Source organism: Zea mays, chromosome 1 (genome assembly GCF_902167145.1).
Source record: "Zea mays cultivar B73 chromosome 1, Zm-B73-REFERENCE-NAM-5.0, whole genome shotgun sequence".
NCBI lineage: Eukaryota > Viridiplantae > Streptophyta > Magnoliopsida > Poales > Poaceae > Zea > Zea mays.
In genome coordinates this window covers 17,928,164-17,945,091 of record NC_050096.1, presented here as the reverse complement: position 1 = coordinate 17,945,091, position 16,928 = coordinate 17,928,164, and the positions used below count along the sequence as shown (strand labels likewise).

General features: G+C 42.9%; 1 protein-coding gene across 2 annotated transcripts; it reads right to left on the bottom strand.

The window, feature by feature from the left end:
• Window positions 1-2,734: 2,734 nt before the first annotated feature.
• LOC100502400 (uncharacterized) lies at window positions 2,735-10,661 on the bottom strand. Of its 2 annotated transcripts, NM_001347123.1 has the most exon segments (10): window positions 2,874-3,193; window positions 3,482-3,580; window positions 3,655-3,756; window positions 4,220-4,303; window positions 4,380-4,464; window positions 4,612-4,688; window positions 5,008-5,049; window positions 5,230-6,354; window positions 7,677-8,831; window positions 9,845-10,639. In NM_001347123.1, coding segments are annotated over 10 exon segments (3,552 nt in total). In that variant the 5' UTR covers window positions 10,502-10,639; the 3' UTR covers window positions 2,874-3,067.
• Window positions 10,662-16,928: the final 6,267 nt, after the last annotated feature.

The window sequence follows — 16,928 nt, the reverse complement described above, 5'->3', positions numbered from 1 at the left end:
GAGGTTGCATCCCTCCCCCCGTAACTTTAAAATTATCTAAAAGATTCTATCTTTTTCTAAAAAACATCATTTATATCTTATTATATACTTCCTCCCTCCTAAAATATAATTAGTTTTAGACTAAACAAACATTAATTAATTCATCTACGAATGTAGCTTGTATATATATCTACATCCATTATTGTTGGGATGGATGTAGACAGAAAAAAGATGGCTAAAAAGAACTATATTTTAAAACGGGGTGAGTACATTAAAATTCTATATCAATAATATATTTTATTTAAAAAATTGTACATGCCTATTTATTGTAACATCAATTGTATATATTTTAGTTTTGCTTAATCGGTTGTCTATGGTATAAAAATGAATAGAGAAAAGGAAATAGTCTTTATATAGAGAGAGGATAAAGGATAAATGACATCAAATTGATTCTTAGAGACCACGAGTAAAACTACAAAGTAACGATATCTATGTATATATAAGCTAATTGAAATAGTGGCGACAAAAGTTGTGGCATCATTAGTGGAGGAGGACTCGCATCAAGTGGAAGTTGAAGGAAGAAGAAGATCACGAAACCAGCGGCCAGCAGGGTCCCATATACTGATCCTGAACAAAGCAAGAGTCAGACTCAAGAATGATACGGCAATCATGATCTGTGAGCCAACAAGCAGATAGCAATTGTAAATTAAGATCAAGAATGTGAGAAACAGAAGGAACCATAAACCAAGAAGTGTGAAGGGTGCCATGACTGTGAACAGCGTGGGAAGTGCCATCAGCAGTGTTAACAAATAAGGAATTAGATGGACTCAAAGAATAAAGAGAAATAAACTCTTGAGTCAAGAACCCAGAGCAATACGATACATAACAACGAGGCACTTGACTGTGGCCCTAACTGAGGCAAACAAGTGGCAACTAAAGAGACCACGAAGGAAGCTGACGAAGTAGCACTATCGTCTTGGTCACATGTGTGAGTCTCGCATGTCATCACTTGTCTGTAGTGGTGTTCTTGGGAAGGTTTTTAGTGATACATCCCTCCTTTGTATGGGATGTAAGCTTGTCAAACAGCTACAGTTTCTCTATCCTAGTAGTCAGACTGTGTCTACTCAATCTTTTGATCTTGTTCACTCTTATGTATGGGTCCTGCTACCTTCGTTTTGAAAGAGGGATGGCAAGAAAGAAGCTGGAATTCAGAAGCAAACTCATCACAGGAGTTGTTAAATATGTGTTTAACAGAGAGCTTTTGGATGGACGTCAATCGACAGACGTATTATGTAATTAAATCATTGGGACGTTGTTGTGTTGTTCGGTTTAGCCTTGTTCGGACATCATGCTGCTATTTCGCCTCTTTTCATATTCCTAGACTTTAGCTGGTATTGGGAGCTAAATTGTTGGCTCATGGTCCTATTGGGCATGGTTCAGCTGTATGTGGGTGTTGGCAATGTAATTCCTTTTCCTTTCTTGTTCTGGAGTGATGTAGATTAGGAGTTTGTTGTCCAAGCCATGCGCTGGTCATGTAATAACAAAGATGTTGGACAGTTCTGATTTTGTACCTATTTCATAATAAAATGGGGGGAACTCCTTTCGGTTAAAAAAATTGATGATTTTTCTCATTTACATGGGTGTATTTCTTGGAGTCACAGGCTCTCGTGCTCATTGTCTATCAGATTTTTTCTACTATGGTTCGCACCCAATTTGATTCTTCCATTCGTGTTTTTGGGTCGACTCTGCAGACGGGTACTTGTCTCGTGCTCTCCATCAGTTTCTCACTGAGCAAGACACACTTCCATATTATTCCTGTACTAGTGCTCATGCTTAGAACAATGTTGTTGAGCGTAAGTATCGTCATCTTCTTGAGACTGCTCGCGCATTACTTCTGACATCCTTGTGCCTCTTCATTTCTGGGCCAAAGCTATGTCTGCAACTATTTACCTTGTGAACATTCAGTCCTCTGTTGCTCTATATGGTGTCACTCCTCTTGAGCATCTCTTTGGTCGACCACTACAGTACATTCACATTCGTGCTTTTGGTTGTGTTACCTTTGTCCTTCTTCAATCTCGTGAGAGCCTGAGAGGAGCTCACTGTATAACCTGTTCAGTGTGTCTTCATTGGATATGACTCTGAGCATAAGGAGTATCATTGTTGGGACCCTGTCGCTCGCCGTATTCAGGTGTCTCGATATGTCACCTTTGATGAGTCTTGTCCCTTCTTCATTGCCGCTTTGTCCTCTTCTTCCCCTTCCTCTGAGTTTGTTGATTTCCTCAGTTTGGTTCCACCTCGTTCTACCACCTTGTCCCCGCTAACCTCTCTTATTCCCTCCATCACTATCACCTTCACCTCCCTCACCTCTACCACTATCGCCTTCTCTTTTTCCACCATTGCCTTCTCTACCTCCACAGTCATCTCTACCATAGTCACCTTAATCATCTCGCTCAGATACCAATGTTATGCCTTATTCGATTATTTATATCACGTATGGATTGAAGAGGATCAAAAAAAAAAGAATTTTAATTTATTAAGGATTTAAACACACAATCTCATCCAATCTATATCCAATCTATATGAATTGAGACTAAAATGAACATGCCCTTAAAGAAGAAGAGGAAAATAGCAGCTCAACCATTTCATAGGGATGATTCTAATTTGATGTCATAAATCTTGGTAGACTTTTTTAGAAATATGAAGCAACTCTATACTATAATATACTTATTCAAGAACGGAGAAAGCACATAGAAAGTAATTTTATGAAAATGGCTTATATATTATGAGATTGTTTTGTAAAAAATCTGTTGCTGAAAACTGTTGAGATGATACAGGCATTGGGGTATATAGCTTGATCTTACATGGGGGCAACTCATGTCAACTAAAAGGTAAAAGACAGCTATTTACAGCCTAACCGCTATGTGCAATGTTACTACAAAGTTCGGTGCGAGCTTCATAAACCACAGCACGCCCAGATCATTTGGTCAGATCAACCACCATTCGTCGTTAACGGGAGAAAAGTCTCTGGCGGTAAATGGAAAATGAAGCCTTCAGATTGCTGAAAACTCCACGGCGCCATTGACAAGACCTAGGACTCTGCTCTTTCCAGGCATAATTTGAAGTTCTTCTCCAAAAATGCCAAGGTTTCCGCATAAGAAGGATCGTTCTTGTTAACTGGCTTACATGAATTTATATGATCAGTGGACGGTAGAACCTGCAGAGAAATAAAAAGAACATGACAGTAATCACTTGAAATTTGCATAAATTAGAACCGATGAAATTATGGAAGCATGCAAGGAACAAAAATGGTGGGAAAACGTGGGAAGCGTCCATATGGCTCAGTAGCCTCTGTAATCTAAAAAAACGAGAAGCCTTGATTCTTCCAGTGCTATCCCCAAACTAGTTTAGACTATCAACATTGACATGACCATCATTTGCAACACAACGACAATAATTCCATGTGCACTACCCAATGGTACAATGAGTTGTGAAAAATACTTACGACAAGCTCCCCAAAGCCTGGGTATGCAGATTCAATTGGCACTATCTCCATACGAAGTGCCCAACCGCCATATCCTTCAACAATCGGTGTGACCTGGGTCTGTCAGGAACCAATTAGCATATACTATAACTTAGCATTGTGGCAGTGGAACTTGGCAGTACGAATGTTACTACCTCACTAAAACTAAGAACATCAAGAAATCCTTTGTTGTGTCGTTGACGCACAAAATCGTTCAGTTCAACTAGTCTTGGAGACCCACTTCTTAACTCCCCAATCTATCAAAAATTAAATGTCAGAACATATAGAGAAGATGAAAACTATCAATTTGTAAGGAAACTTATCAGATGGGGAATGGATGTTAGGGCGTAAGGAGGCCCACGGAGGGGCTGCGATAGCAGCAGCCATGGGCCCTCAAGGGGGATTAGATAAGGATAGTTAGAGATAAGATTAGAAGATTAGTTGAGATTATTTAGGAGATTAGTTGAGATTATCTAGGAAGGTTATCAGTTAGTAGTTTGTTGAGAGTTTTTAGGAGATAAGGATCTCTAGCTAGATAGGGACGGCCAACCGGCATATTTATGTAATCAATGGATGAGAAATAAAGCATGCAAGAATTAGAAGGGAGAAACCCTCCTCTTGCTCGGCCGTGGGCACAGGCCCCCGACCGGCGTTTCTGTCCATCGATATCTCTCTCCAATCCCTCACCGATCTAGCGACCATAACAATGGAAGACCATACCGAAGGAGCAGGACGAAACACTAAACCCATACGCCATGGCATGTCTGCAAGTTTACTGCCAAAATGCGGACAACTATAGAAAACCTGTGATGCAGAAAGAGTTAGATCTTATTAACGCGCACACAGATAATCACAAAATTCAACACATAAATATACATACTAGCCCAATAGTATTATTCAGGAACTTGTCATAGTTATTCAGCTTTGCTTGATATAAAAGCTGTTTAACCACCAGTCCTCCCATGCTGAGTATGAAAATGGGGAGAAAGCAAGTCATAAGTTATTTCAGTAACTAGCAGTTACATAGGTGAGGAGTTAGCACAACAAATATAGCAACATGTCATAACAATTGCATGGCCGAGTAGCATCATAGACCAAACAACAACCCTTACCTATGTGTCACGAAAATGACAGGCCGACTACCAATCCCAGCAGCCACCAACTTCCTCAGCAGCATAGAGCTCACCTCCTATAAAACAAATAGGATCTTGAGTGAAAAAACAACAAATAATCAGTAACATGAAAAGAGCTACCAACATATATAGCATCGGACAGAAAATCTTGAGAACTAGAATTATGAAGAGTTGCAAAACGAAAACTTCAAAGCAATGACAAAAAAAGGGTCCACATTGCCACCCCAAAGTTCAAAATAGTTGGTGAAACTTGTAATGTTGACAAGCTGGGTCCAGGTCCGCATATAAAGGGTATATAAGGGCACACAAAAACCCAGGGTTTCTTTAGTTGACGCAGGACGGCAGGAGAAAATGTCGAGAAGTCTCCGAAATTACCTGAAGAGGCAAGCTGGCTCCAGTCCATTGGGTCAAATTTGTCTGCGTAAGTTATTGAAAAGTGGTAAGAACATTGAAAATTTTTAGAAGCAACAAAGTCAGTATCAACATAAATATTCAAATGTACCAGAACAACTCAAAAATAGAAAGGGACCAATGCAGATATCTAATTGTGAGAAGGATAGCAGGCGCAGGGGAGTGATGAGGCATCAAAGAACAAACCTTGTATTTTACTGTAAAAAAACGTGCTTGAGGAAAATCTGCCGCAAGCCATTCTCTTGGCCAGCATGTACCCTCTTTCCCAGCATCCTCGTCAATGCTTTCCACTAAACCAGCTTTGGTAGTTGATGATTTGTCATCAGCAATTCGCCATGAGTTGAATGGGCCGCCACGAAGGCCATGAACAAACACAACATCCATCAAAGGGACACTTTTGGATGCAGCTTCAGCATCATCTACAGAGTTCACAGTTTCAGAGCCAGAGCCTCCAATACCTCCATCTTCCTTACAATTATCTCTTGAAACTCTTAAAATCCCAAAACCACTGTTGTCCACATGAACTTCAAGAGGTAACTCTGGATTTAGCAAGAAAAGTGCATCTCCAAACTGGGGACAGTTTCTTTTATACTCACTTTCTGAGTCAGGATATTCATCAGAGGCTTTTCTTGTATTTGGACTCTCAGAACATAATATATTCAATAATGTTAACCTGCAGTAACTTTTTAGTTTTATATCATTGCAGGGAATTCGCCCACTAGCACAATCCTCGAGCCATTTGCACCATACAGCATCAGAAATAATTTCCTTCTTTGAATTAGGTAGAAGAGAGAGAATGGTAAGCAGCCTCCCAGCATGCCTTCGGATATGTGCTGCAGGAGGAACCCGTACACTTGAGGGATCAGTGGTAGCATCAGTAGACGAAACATTAGGAGCCACGTTCTTGTCTTGCACTTCTCGAGTACGAGATGCATCATATGCTTCAATTGCAGCAAGTTTCTCATAATCATCACCCAAGAGGATGTGCCTCAACAAGGGAAGAGCTCCTAAATCAGCTATTCTCTTTTGGCATGCACCATCCTCAGAACAAAGCTCAGCTAGAGCTTTTATTCCCTTGAGCGTTGCTGATGCTGAGTCAGCGGCATCAAATTTGGGCAGATTCTTTTTGTTCATATTCTTTAGAACTGTAGCAAATGGCTCAAGAGATAGAAAATCAGAAAGTGGTCCTTTATCTTTGTCATCAGACCCAGGCTCACAGTTCGATTGGGTGCTTGCTAATTTAACAACAGCACTACCTAATTGATTCAGGACCTGAGTTGCAGTTGAAGCATTATGGTAATCAACCGGATTCTGTCAATAACATATGTATTAGGATGGTAGAATGAACAATGAACAAGAATGTGAACAAAAAAAAAGATATATACCAGTATAGAGCCATTAAGATTATCAGGTAAACGATAATTCTATAATTCAGATCAAGTTTATAATGTAACATGGTAATATAAGATAAAAAACATGACAGCATGCACATGCCTACATGTATTGTCAATAAATGATGCTATAATCAAATGATAACTCTGTTACAAAATCAACATTCTAGTTAAAAGGGATTCTGGTTTCCTGTCAAAGACTGGATGTTTTATAGAACATGCCTATGACCATGATGACACAACTGTAAGTCTAATATAAACAGTGTTTAACGTAAACAGACGTGTTGCCCATTTACTCGACCTGCAGGGGGTAAGACAGCCGCGAGTGTTGTATTAAAAAGAAGACCTTCTCACACAGGTCGAGAAAACCCCCGAACCCTTGCCCCACCCATACACAGCGGCATCGAAGCCCATGTGAGAACGACCGCGACCGGGGCTGAGCCTTAGACATGTGCTTTGGCGTGAGACACACGAATGAATTTTTTTAACCACAGCCTGAAATTCGCTCCCACGGGAAGTCGAACCCAGGACCTGAGGAGTGCTACTCAGACCACCTAACCATCTCAGCTAGAGACCCTTTCGCGTGTTGTCCATTTACATGTTGTTTAAACACTACATGGTGACTAGCCATTTCTGTTCAGTCAGCCTTTTATCCCGACCATGTAGCCAGTTTAAGTGGCCATGTAACTTGAATAAACGCTAAACAAGAGGCGCCAACTATTTAGCATTTAACGTTTTGGTGAAGATTGAATACAAAGAGCTACTCCCTCCGTCCTAAATAAGTGTTGTTCTCGCTTCCTGAGGAGTCAAACACTTTTACTTTGACCAAATATATAAAAGAAAGTATTGATATTTATAATATATAATTAGTATCATTAGATAGATTGTTGAATCCATTTTCATAATAAACTTATTTGAAGATACAAATGTTGCTAATATTTTCTACAAACCTAGTCAAACTTTAAAAAATTGGCCGTCACAAATACTATAGCAACACTTGTTTTGAGATGGAGGGAATATGATTGTTGTGTTTTTATAATGCATAATAACAAGCTACAAAAAAAACATCACCAAAGGTACTGCAAATGTGATGATGTCTACGGCCATATCTATAGATTGAAACAGTACTTCTGTCAGAGCTAGAACCTATCCATTTTAATGTTGTGACTATGTCTACATGCGATCTTTAAAATGGATAAAACACTCATTCAAAATATATTTTGTAGTAAAAGAAACGCGCACCTTCACTTTCTCTGGTTCAGGCTGTGTCGTTCCTTTTGAACCTTGGGCCTTGTTGTCCCCAAGAATCTCAGAAAGGACAAGAGCTAACCATCCCTGAGAAATTGGCACAGAAGCTGGACCATAATCTTCAAGTATGCATGAAAGGATTTTCATGGCTGTAAGATGTGTTTTATTTGATACAGATTTATCAAAAAGCCATCTAAGAAGAATGCCAGACCATCTTTGAGATTCCTCAAGTGATAAAGGAACTTCACCAGCATAAAGCAAACTTAGAGCACTTGCTATTGATTCTTTCATACTGTTCTGGCCATTCTGATTTTCTATCTTTTTTGCAATACTACGAAGAGGATGAAGGCCCTTCTGCCTTATTACAAATTTTGACTCATTACATCGCATCATAGATAATAGGAATGTTGATAATGACAGTTGACCCAATGGCATGTCATCATTTGCAGTAGCCTGAGAAGCTGTAGAAAGAAGACTAGAGCACCAATCAGGAACTGATGGAGCCAAGGCCAAATTCTGGTCTTCTAAAAGAGCTCGAGCCACCAGAGTTCCATGCCATTTAACAGTTCTTTCGGCTGCTTTCAACGCAGTTGCAACTGCATGTCCATCACTATCAAGTTCTTGAACAAGAGTGCGATTCAGATCTGATGCTATAGCCCAGTTTGCAAGAGCCCATGTAGCAAAAGGTACAGCTACATGTTCCCTCTGTAAGTCATCCCAAAGCCCTGGAACAGCAGAGGAGCTTAATTTCCTAAGTAGTGGAGACTCGGCAGTACTCTGTTCCACCACGGATCTACTACTATCATATGATACATCCATAGTATCATAGTCTGAGTTATCCAACTCCAATGAGTTATTTCCTCTAGAGAACCCCAATACCGTGGTTCCACCAAGCACCTTAATCCCTATCCCCTTTAATCCAGAGTCACCATCATTACTGCTATTATCCTCATGGTCATCAAAATGCATCCCCCCTTGCTCAATAACTTCAATTGCTGTTGCAATATCTCTTGTATCAGCATCAGCAGGCAACAAAGGCTTAAAGGACGAATAGTCTGCATTATCGCAGTTAGAAGTGATTATATCCATAAGTGCAGCCACAAGCATGCTCCTCCCTTTAGAATGATCTAAACCATCAAATGAAGATTTCTGTTTCAAAACTGATAATATATTAGGCACAAGCAGCTAAGTGTCCATGGAAGTGGAAAAGATAGAACGTTAAGAAATCCGGGTTGCTTCTTTTTATAAAATAAATTGTGCCTGAGATGATACATATCCAGAAAAATAATTAAGCTTAAGCGATGACTGATCAGCAACATAAATGTCCATACAGCTTTTACCTTGTGGAAACCACACAGAATAAAAACATGTTTATTCTATTTCCTTTATTTTGCATCTAATTGACATACAGGAAACAAAACATTGACATCCCCCTACTAATGACAGATCATTTTAGCACATGAAAGAAGTATAAGATCCACAATGCAACATTAGACTCCTTCCTAGTAGATTAACCGTCTTAAGCAAAGGACATGTAAATATGCTACCCACAGATACACCAATTCTCTTGTTATAATTTGCCTCACATCTTGTTTTTTCCTTTACCTTATCTCTGAGTGTTAAGTTTAAGGGCCCTGAGGCAAAGCCAACAATGACAAGTTTGCACAGACAATTTGCAGGTTCAGAACTGGAACCACATTCGGTTACATTCAGTAGAAATAAGCTCAAGCAACCAGGCAGAGATTCAACACCAACTGAAGGCATGACACTGATATCCAGATCTTGCAAAAAAATGAGCTCAAACTAATTTCCACTTGTTATAAGCTAGGCAGTAGGCAACAAGCTATATTCACACAACGTTTGAATCCTATGATACAGCTTAAAATTACCATATGTCCTTGCTACAAACAGGCAACAGCAAATCAATGTGCCTAGCTATAAAACATAAATATCAATTGATGCTACAGGGTATATAAAAAGTATGAAGAAGTATTGCAACTTAATATAATATATTGATTTCATGGAGTGTTTACAGCAACAATCACAAATTAGTACATCACATAATCACCTATTACGAGCTTCTACGACCAATCTACATGATGTCAATCAGGCAAAGCACAGCAAGCAGAAGATAGAATTCCAAAAGTAAGATCAGCCATTACCTTCTTGCCGCGCGTGGGCTGGAATGAGAAGATGAAGTGGAGAAGGCATGGCACAGCGTGCGGGCGGCCGAGAACGGCGGGCGCGACCCAGGGGTCGGCCAGCAGGTGCGCGAGCGCCCTGGCAGCCTCGGCCTGCGTGGCCCCCCGCACGACGCTCTCGAGCAGCCAGTCGAGGACGGCGCCGCCGCCCGCAGAAACGATGGCCGTGCGGCGAGCGGCGCTGGCGGCCGCGATGTCGGCGAGCAGCGCGGCGACCCGCAGCTCGAACCCGGACCGCACCTCATGGTTGGCGGACGAGAGCACGGACAGGAGCGACTTCCAGAGCACCCGCGCTGCCGTCCACGTGTGCTGCATCCGCTCCACGACGCGGCCCGCAGAGTCCCTGGACCGCTGCAGCGTATCCTCGAGGTTGTCGGTAGTGAGGTAAACCGCGCCCGCAGCGGCGAGGGAGAGAGAGGAGAAGGCGAGGAGCGGGGCGAGGCGGCGCGCGCCCCCGCGATGGGGCGCGAGGTGGTGCGGCGCCGCGGGCGTGGCGGCGATCGGGAGGGAGGAGGCCGAGGTGGAGGGGGAGGCGTGTGGGGTGGGGGTTGTGGAGAGCAGGCGGAGCCGATGGCGGTGGTGCTGGAAATGGCGGAGGAGGAGGACGCGTCGTAGCATTGCCGGCGCCGGGAAACGTCGCGGGTGGCTTCTCCTCTTCGGTAGGATGTGATTATTTGAGTTATTCCGGCGATGCGGGGAGGGGGCTGTTGCCGTGGAGAGGAAGGCTAGCGAGGGCAAGCGGCGCGGGGAATATTCGCCGGGGAAGAAGGGGAAGAAAGACTATAGCGAGGCGGTTTTCCGGTGCGGCAAACACGAGAACGGGACGGGAGAGCCTAGCGGGTTTGGGCTTGGGCTTGGACTTGGGCTTGAGCTTGGACACTTGATGGGCTGCTTGGGCTTGGACACTTCGTTTTCTACTATATTTTTTATGGGTTAGTTTTGTATAAGACACTGTTTGGTTCTTTTAGTCTGACTAAAGTTTAGTTATTAAAGTACATCGTTTAGTTCCATTGACTAAACTGGACTAAAAAACATTAATTGCTTTGAATAATAACTATATTATCCCTATTAATTAGTGAATGTTTACTGCAATAAAAAATGGATAAGGCAAATAAGGTAAAAAACATACTTTAGTTCCTTTTAGTTACCTATTTAGTAACTAAAGAACTAAAGTTTAGTCACACAATTTTAGTCACCATGTTTTCTTCTTTAAGGACTAAAAGTGACTAAACTTTAGTCGCATCAAATCAAACGGGACCTAAGTAGGGATGGCAACGGGTACAACAGTGTCTATCATAAATTTCTTATTGCCCACAAATCCATGTAGTTGCATGAGTAGATCATGTTAATGTCCCTTCATGAATGTTCCTTGCACGTGTAGATGTATTTACGGTAAGAAAAACATAAACTAAACTGAAACTATCGTAGTATGTGTGTGGGACAATAAGATGGTGCACAAACTGCTGTTCATTTGAGGGGATTTTCCCTTTATTTTCTTTATTGAAAATATAAGAAATGAAATTAAAAAAAAATGAGGAGGGAGGCCAGCCGAGTGGGCCTCTCAAGGCCTGGTGGCCGAGCAGCCCACCAGCTAGCTCGTCCCGTAGGGCACGCGAAGGGGCACCAGGGTGCCGTAGAAAACCAGAGACTGGAGGCTTCCCAGGTGGAGGTGGCGGCGGCGTTCAACAGATTTTTTCGATCTGTGCGGCTCGTTCGTCCGGATCTTTCGATAAAAATCAGTTTGCTTTCTCTCCTCTCGGCTCCTTAAATGGGAGCTCGATCCCCTGGCCGTTGGGCTCATCTCTCGGCAGACGCTCGTATCTGCTTTCTCTCCCTGTTCACTGCTCCAATCGAATCTCGGTAGATTTGTTCGATCTCCTGTGGTGATTCTCGCTGGTGGTGATTGGAAGAGGGTAGAGGTGATCCCTGCGCTCGTGTTGCTCGGTCTACGTGCGTTCTACTGCTGTACCAGTGCACCTGTGTGGTGCTCTGTGGGCTCTGATTATTGTCCACCGTGGCCTGGTGCTTGGGCTCCCTACTGCGCGGTGTTCCTCTTCTCGGGCTGGTGTCGAGGACGTCTCCCTCGACTCCGGCAGCGGCTCTAGTATCTCCGTCAACCTCCCGCCGTGCAGGTCCGGACGTGGGCGGCGGAATTGGTTTTCTGGGACAGAACCTCGTGTTCGCTGAGCTGGTCTTCCCACGTAGACAATCTACGTGCTGTGAGTTACCCGTTGCCTCTATTTATTTATTGAGTAATTTTGTGCAATCTGCTAGTATTATTTACTTGGGTGTGATTGCACAATTTGTGGGCGGATTTATTAGCTCAATGATGATAGCGGTGTAGTGAGACAACGTGACAGTCTGGGTTTTAGTGTGTTGTTAATTTTCAGCATTGATATTATTTGTGCCTAGTCATCTCTTTCACTATATTGTGCAGGCTGATTATTTAAGTTCATAAGTGTTCCTTAATTCCTGTGCACACTGTTTTGATCTTGATATTCATGCTTGATTTCTAGGCTTATAATATTTGATCTAAAACCCTGATTTGGTAAGATAGGACTGTCACGTTAGTCGAGGATCTTTGATCACCATTTAGCGTTGGAGGGCTGTTTAGTGCAGCAACCCGCTATTTTGAGAGCAATATTTTGAGATAAACAATTATGTTTATTTGTTTAATCTGCCTTCTTCATCTGCAAGCCATGTTTAATTATGAAATGGACCTGTGTAGCTATTTTACATGTTTACATGTCTTAGAATTGCTACTGTTCATTGCTGCTATAATTACATATGGCATTTGTCTGAGTTATATGCTTGTTTTATTCGGAATTAGAATATTTAATTTATTTAAATATGAAGGAAACATGTCACTTATTTCTCTAATATTACAACAATCCAGAAAACCAATTCCTATTATGGCCTCCAGTTCTGATGTCATTAAGCCTAAAGCGTTCGACGGCGCTAGCTTTAAGCGCTGGCAGATTAAGACTCGCATGTGGCTCACTGACCTAAAATTATTTTGGGTAGTGACATCGGCTGTTCCCCAGGCTGCATCAGATGATTCAGACGATGCAGCGAAGGCCGCCGCACTAGCGGAGAAGGCCAAGTGGGACGAAGCCAATGAGGCATGCTTGTCTCGTCTGCTGAACGTCTTGTCGAACCGCTTATTTGACGTGTACTCTGGTTTTACCTCCGCCAAGGGTCTATGGACTGAACTTGAGAACGAGTTCTCTGAAGTTGACAATGGCAATGAGTCATTCACAACGGAAAACTACCTCAACTATAAAATGGTTGAGGGAAGGTCTGTTATGGAGCAGCTACAGGAGATTCAACTCCTTGTTAGGGACTTGGTCCAATATGGCTGCGTCCTACCAGACAGTTTTCAGGTGAATGCAATACTGGCAAAGCTCCCGCCTTCTTGGCGAGACTTTGTGACTTCACGCCGCCACATGAAGAAGCAAATGACTCTCATTGAGTTGTCAGCTGCGATTAATGTGGAAGAGCGTGCAAGGTCCAGTAACAAGCCATCCCAGCAACTCCAGGCTCACGTTGTTGAGAAGGGTGGAGATAGAAAATTCCAGAAGAAGAAGAAGAACTCTCCACAGAAGAATATGAACCAACCTAAGTCCAAAAAGATGAAGAAGAAAAAGGAGGACTTTATCTGCTACGTTTGTGGTGTCTCCGGGCATACAGCTCGGAGGTGCAAACTTAGGAAGGGAAAAGGTCCTCCACCTCAGCGCAAAGAAGGGAACGTGGTGGTTAACTCCACCCCAGGGTATGCACTTCAGGCCTTTATGGCAAGTCCATCAGATGACTGGTGGATGGATTCCGGTGCTACTGTTCATATTTGTGCTGATCGATCCATGTTCTCTTCATTCCAGGGATTCAACAGCGCACCAGTCTTGATGGGAAATGGTGTTCCGGCAGCAGTTCGAGGTACTGGACAGGTCTACCTGAAGTTAACTTCAGGAAAGACGCTCGTGCTGAAGGACGTACTCTATGTGCCCTCGATGAGCCGGAACCTCATTTCAGTGTCGCTGTTATGTCGACAGGGTCTCAAATTAGTGTTTGAGTCTAATAAAGTGGTCCTGTCTAAGTTTGGTACTTTTGTTGGAAAGTCATATGAGTCAGGCGGTTTGTTCCGTCTTTCTGTTTTGAACAATCATTCTTCTTACCATGTTAATGTGGTCTGTAATAACGATTCCATTAATAATATATGGCATTCCCGTTTGTGTCATGTGAATTTTGAGGCCATTAAGAGATTAAGTGACATGTCTTTAATTCCTGAATATAAACATGTTAAAGGTGTAAAATGTGGTATTTGTGTGCAAGCCAAGCAGCCTAGAAAACCGTTTCATACGGTTGAAGGCAGAAGTACCACTCCTTTAGAACTAATTCACTCAGATATCTGTGAGATGAATGGTATAATCACAAAAGGCGGTAAAAGATACTTTCTTACCTTGATAGATGATGCTACCAGGTTCTGTTATATTTACTTACTCAGAACTAAAGATGAGGCACTAGAACACTTTAAGATCTATAAGACTGAAGTTGAAAACCAGCTAGACAAGAAAATTAAAAGGTTACGGTCTGACAGAGGAGGTGAATACCTTTCCAACCTTTTTGATGAGTACTGCAAAGAGTGTGGAATCATTCATGAAACCACTGCTCCATATTCACCTCAGTCAAATGGGGTAGCTGAAAGGAAGAATCGAACGGTGTGTGACTTAGCTAATGCTTTGTTGCAAAGTTCGGGGATGCCTGACATATGGTGGGGCGAGGCAGTACTCACAGTTTGCTATGTCCTGAACAGGGTGTCGCCTCGCAACCGTGAGGCCACACCCTATGAAGGATTTAAAGGAAGGAAGCCAGATCTTTCGCATCTTCGAACTTGGGGCTGCCTTGCAAAGGTGAATGTCCCGTTGCCGAAGAAGAGAAAGCTAGGCCCTAAGACCGTAGATTGTGTCTTCTTGGGTTATGCACATAACAGTGCAGCTTATAGATTTCTAGTGGTCCATTCCGAGACAAGCGAAATCGCTGTAAATGTAATAATGGAGTCTCGGGATGTGACATTCTTTGAGAGCATCTTCCCTATGCGGGATAAGGAAGTAGTAGCCCCAGATGGTCCATCTCGGACACATTCTCTGCCCTCGAGTGTCCATGACCAGACTCCAGATTTGGAGTTAAGGAGGAGTAAGAGACAAAGGACTGAAAAGTCTCTGGGTGATGATTATATTATTTATCTAGTGGATGAAGAACCACGCTCCCTCACAGAGGCATATACATCTCCGGATGCAGAGTACTGGAGGGAGGCTGTCCGTAGCGAGATGGATTCAATCATTTCGAACGGAACTTGGGAGATAACTGATCTCCCTGCTGGTTGCAAGCCTGTGGGCTGCAAATGGATCTTTAGGAGGAAGAGGAGACCTGATGGTACTATTGAAAAGTACAAGGCCCGTCTTGTGGCTAAGGGTTTTACTCAAAAGAAAGAGGAGGATTATTTTGATACTTATTCTCCGGTGGCTCGATTGCCCACAATCCGTGTGCTTATAGTGCTGGCAGCTGCGTATAAACTTCTTGTTCATCAAATGGACGTAAAGACAGCATTCCTAAATGGAGAGCTGGAAGAGGAAATTTATATGCAGCAACCAGAAGGATTTGTGGTTAAAGGACAAGAGAGCAAAGTGTGTCGCTTGATTAAATCCTTATACGGTCTTAAGCAAGCTCCCAGACAATGGCATGAGAAGTTTAATAATACTCTGACCACTGCCGGGTTTTGTGTAAACGAAGCCGACAAGTGTGTGTATTATCGCTTCTCTGGGGGCAAAGGTGTCATCATGTGTTTATACGTTGATGACATATTGATATTTGGGACCGATTTGGAGGCTATCATGGAGACAAAATTATTCCTCTCCAAGAACTTTGATATGAAGGACTTGGGTGAAGCTGATGTTATACTGAACATCAAGCTGATAAAGGGTGAGGATGGGATTACTTTGTCACAATCCCATTATGTGGAAAAGGTCCTGACTCGCTTTGGACATATGGACTGTAAACCAGTCACCACGCCCTATGATCCATCCTACACGCTCAGTAAATATGAAGGCGAGCCTGTGAACCAGCTACTATATTCGCAGATCATCGGATCTCTCATGTACCTGAGCAGTGCAACTAGACCAGATATCTCATATGCAGTATGCAGACTGGCTCGTTATTCGGCCAGTCCAGGAGATAGACACTGGGTAGCCTTGTACAGAGTGTTTCGGTATTTGAAGGGAGCGATGAATCTTGGTATTAAAAATACCGGATTTCCGTCAGTACTTGAAGGATTCAGTGATGCAAACTGGATCTCTGACTCGGATCAAATGAAGTCTACAAGTGGCTATGTGTTCACTTTAGCTGGTGGGGCCGTGTCATGGAGATCGTCTAAACAATCAGTGTCGACACGTTCCACCAAGGAGGCTGAATTAGTTGCACTTGATTCAGCAGCATTGGAGGCTGAATGGTTGAGAGACCTATTATCAGACCTTCCAATGCTAGCAAAGCCGATACCGGCTGTCCTAGTATACTGTGACAACACTTCTGTGTTGCTAAAAGTGAACAGTAGAAAGGACAACCAAAAATCCTCGAGGCATATCAGAAGACGACTTGATTCATGTCGGCATGCTAGAGAGACGGGTGTAATAACCGTAGATTACATCAAGTCTGAAAGGAACCTTGCTGATCCTTTCACCAAAGGGCTGGCTCAAAAGCCAATCCAAGCAGCGTGCATGAGAATGGGACTCGTACCCTGTTAGCGGTTTCAACTGCGGATAACTGTCCTGTGTGACCGGAGGTCCCGAGATCCAGGCTCCAGGAAACGAAGCACTGTGAAACCAAGAGCACAACAAAACAAAGAGTCTCATGAGCTGCTGTGCTCTATCTGTATGGCAGGTTGAGCGATATGCTCTTAATGAAGTCAATGCTATAAGCAGGGAAATTGTCCTACAGAATTTCTTTAATGATTTCACCTATATGAGCTGACTGTGGGGTCGCAGTCCGGGAGAGA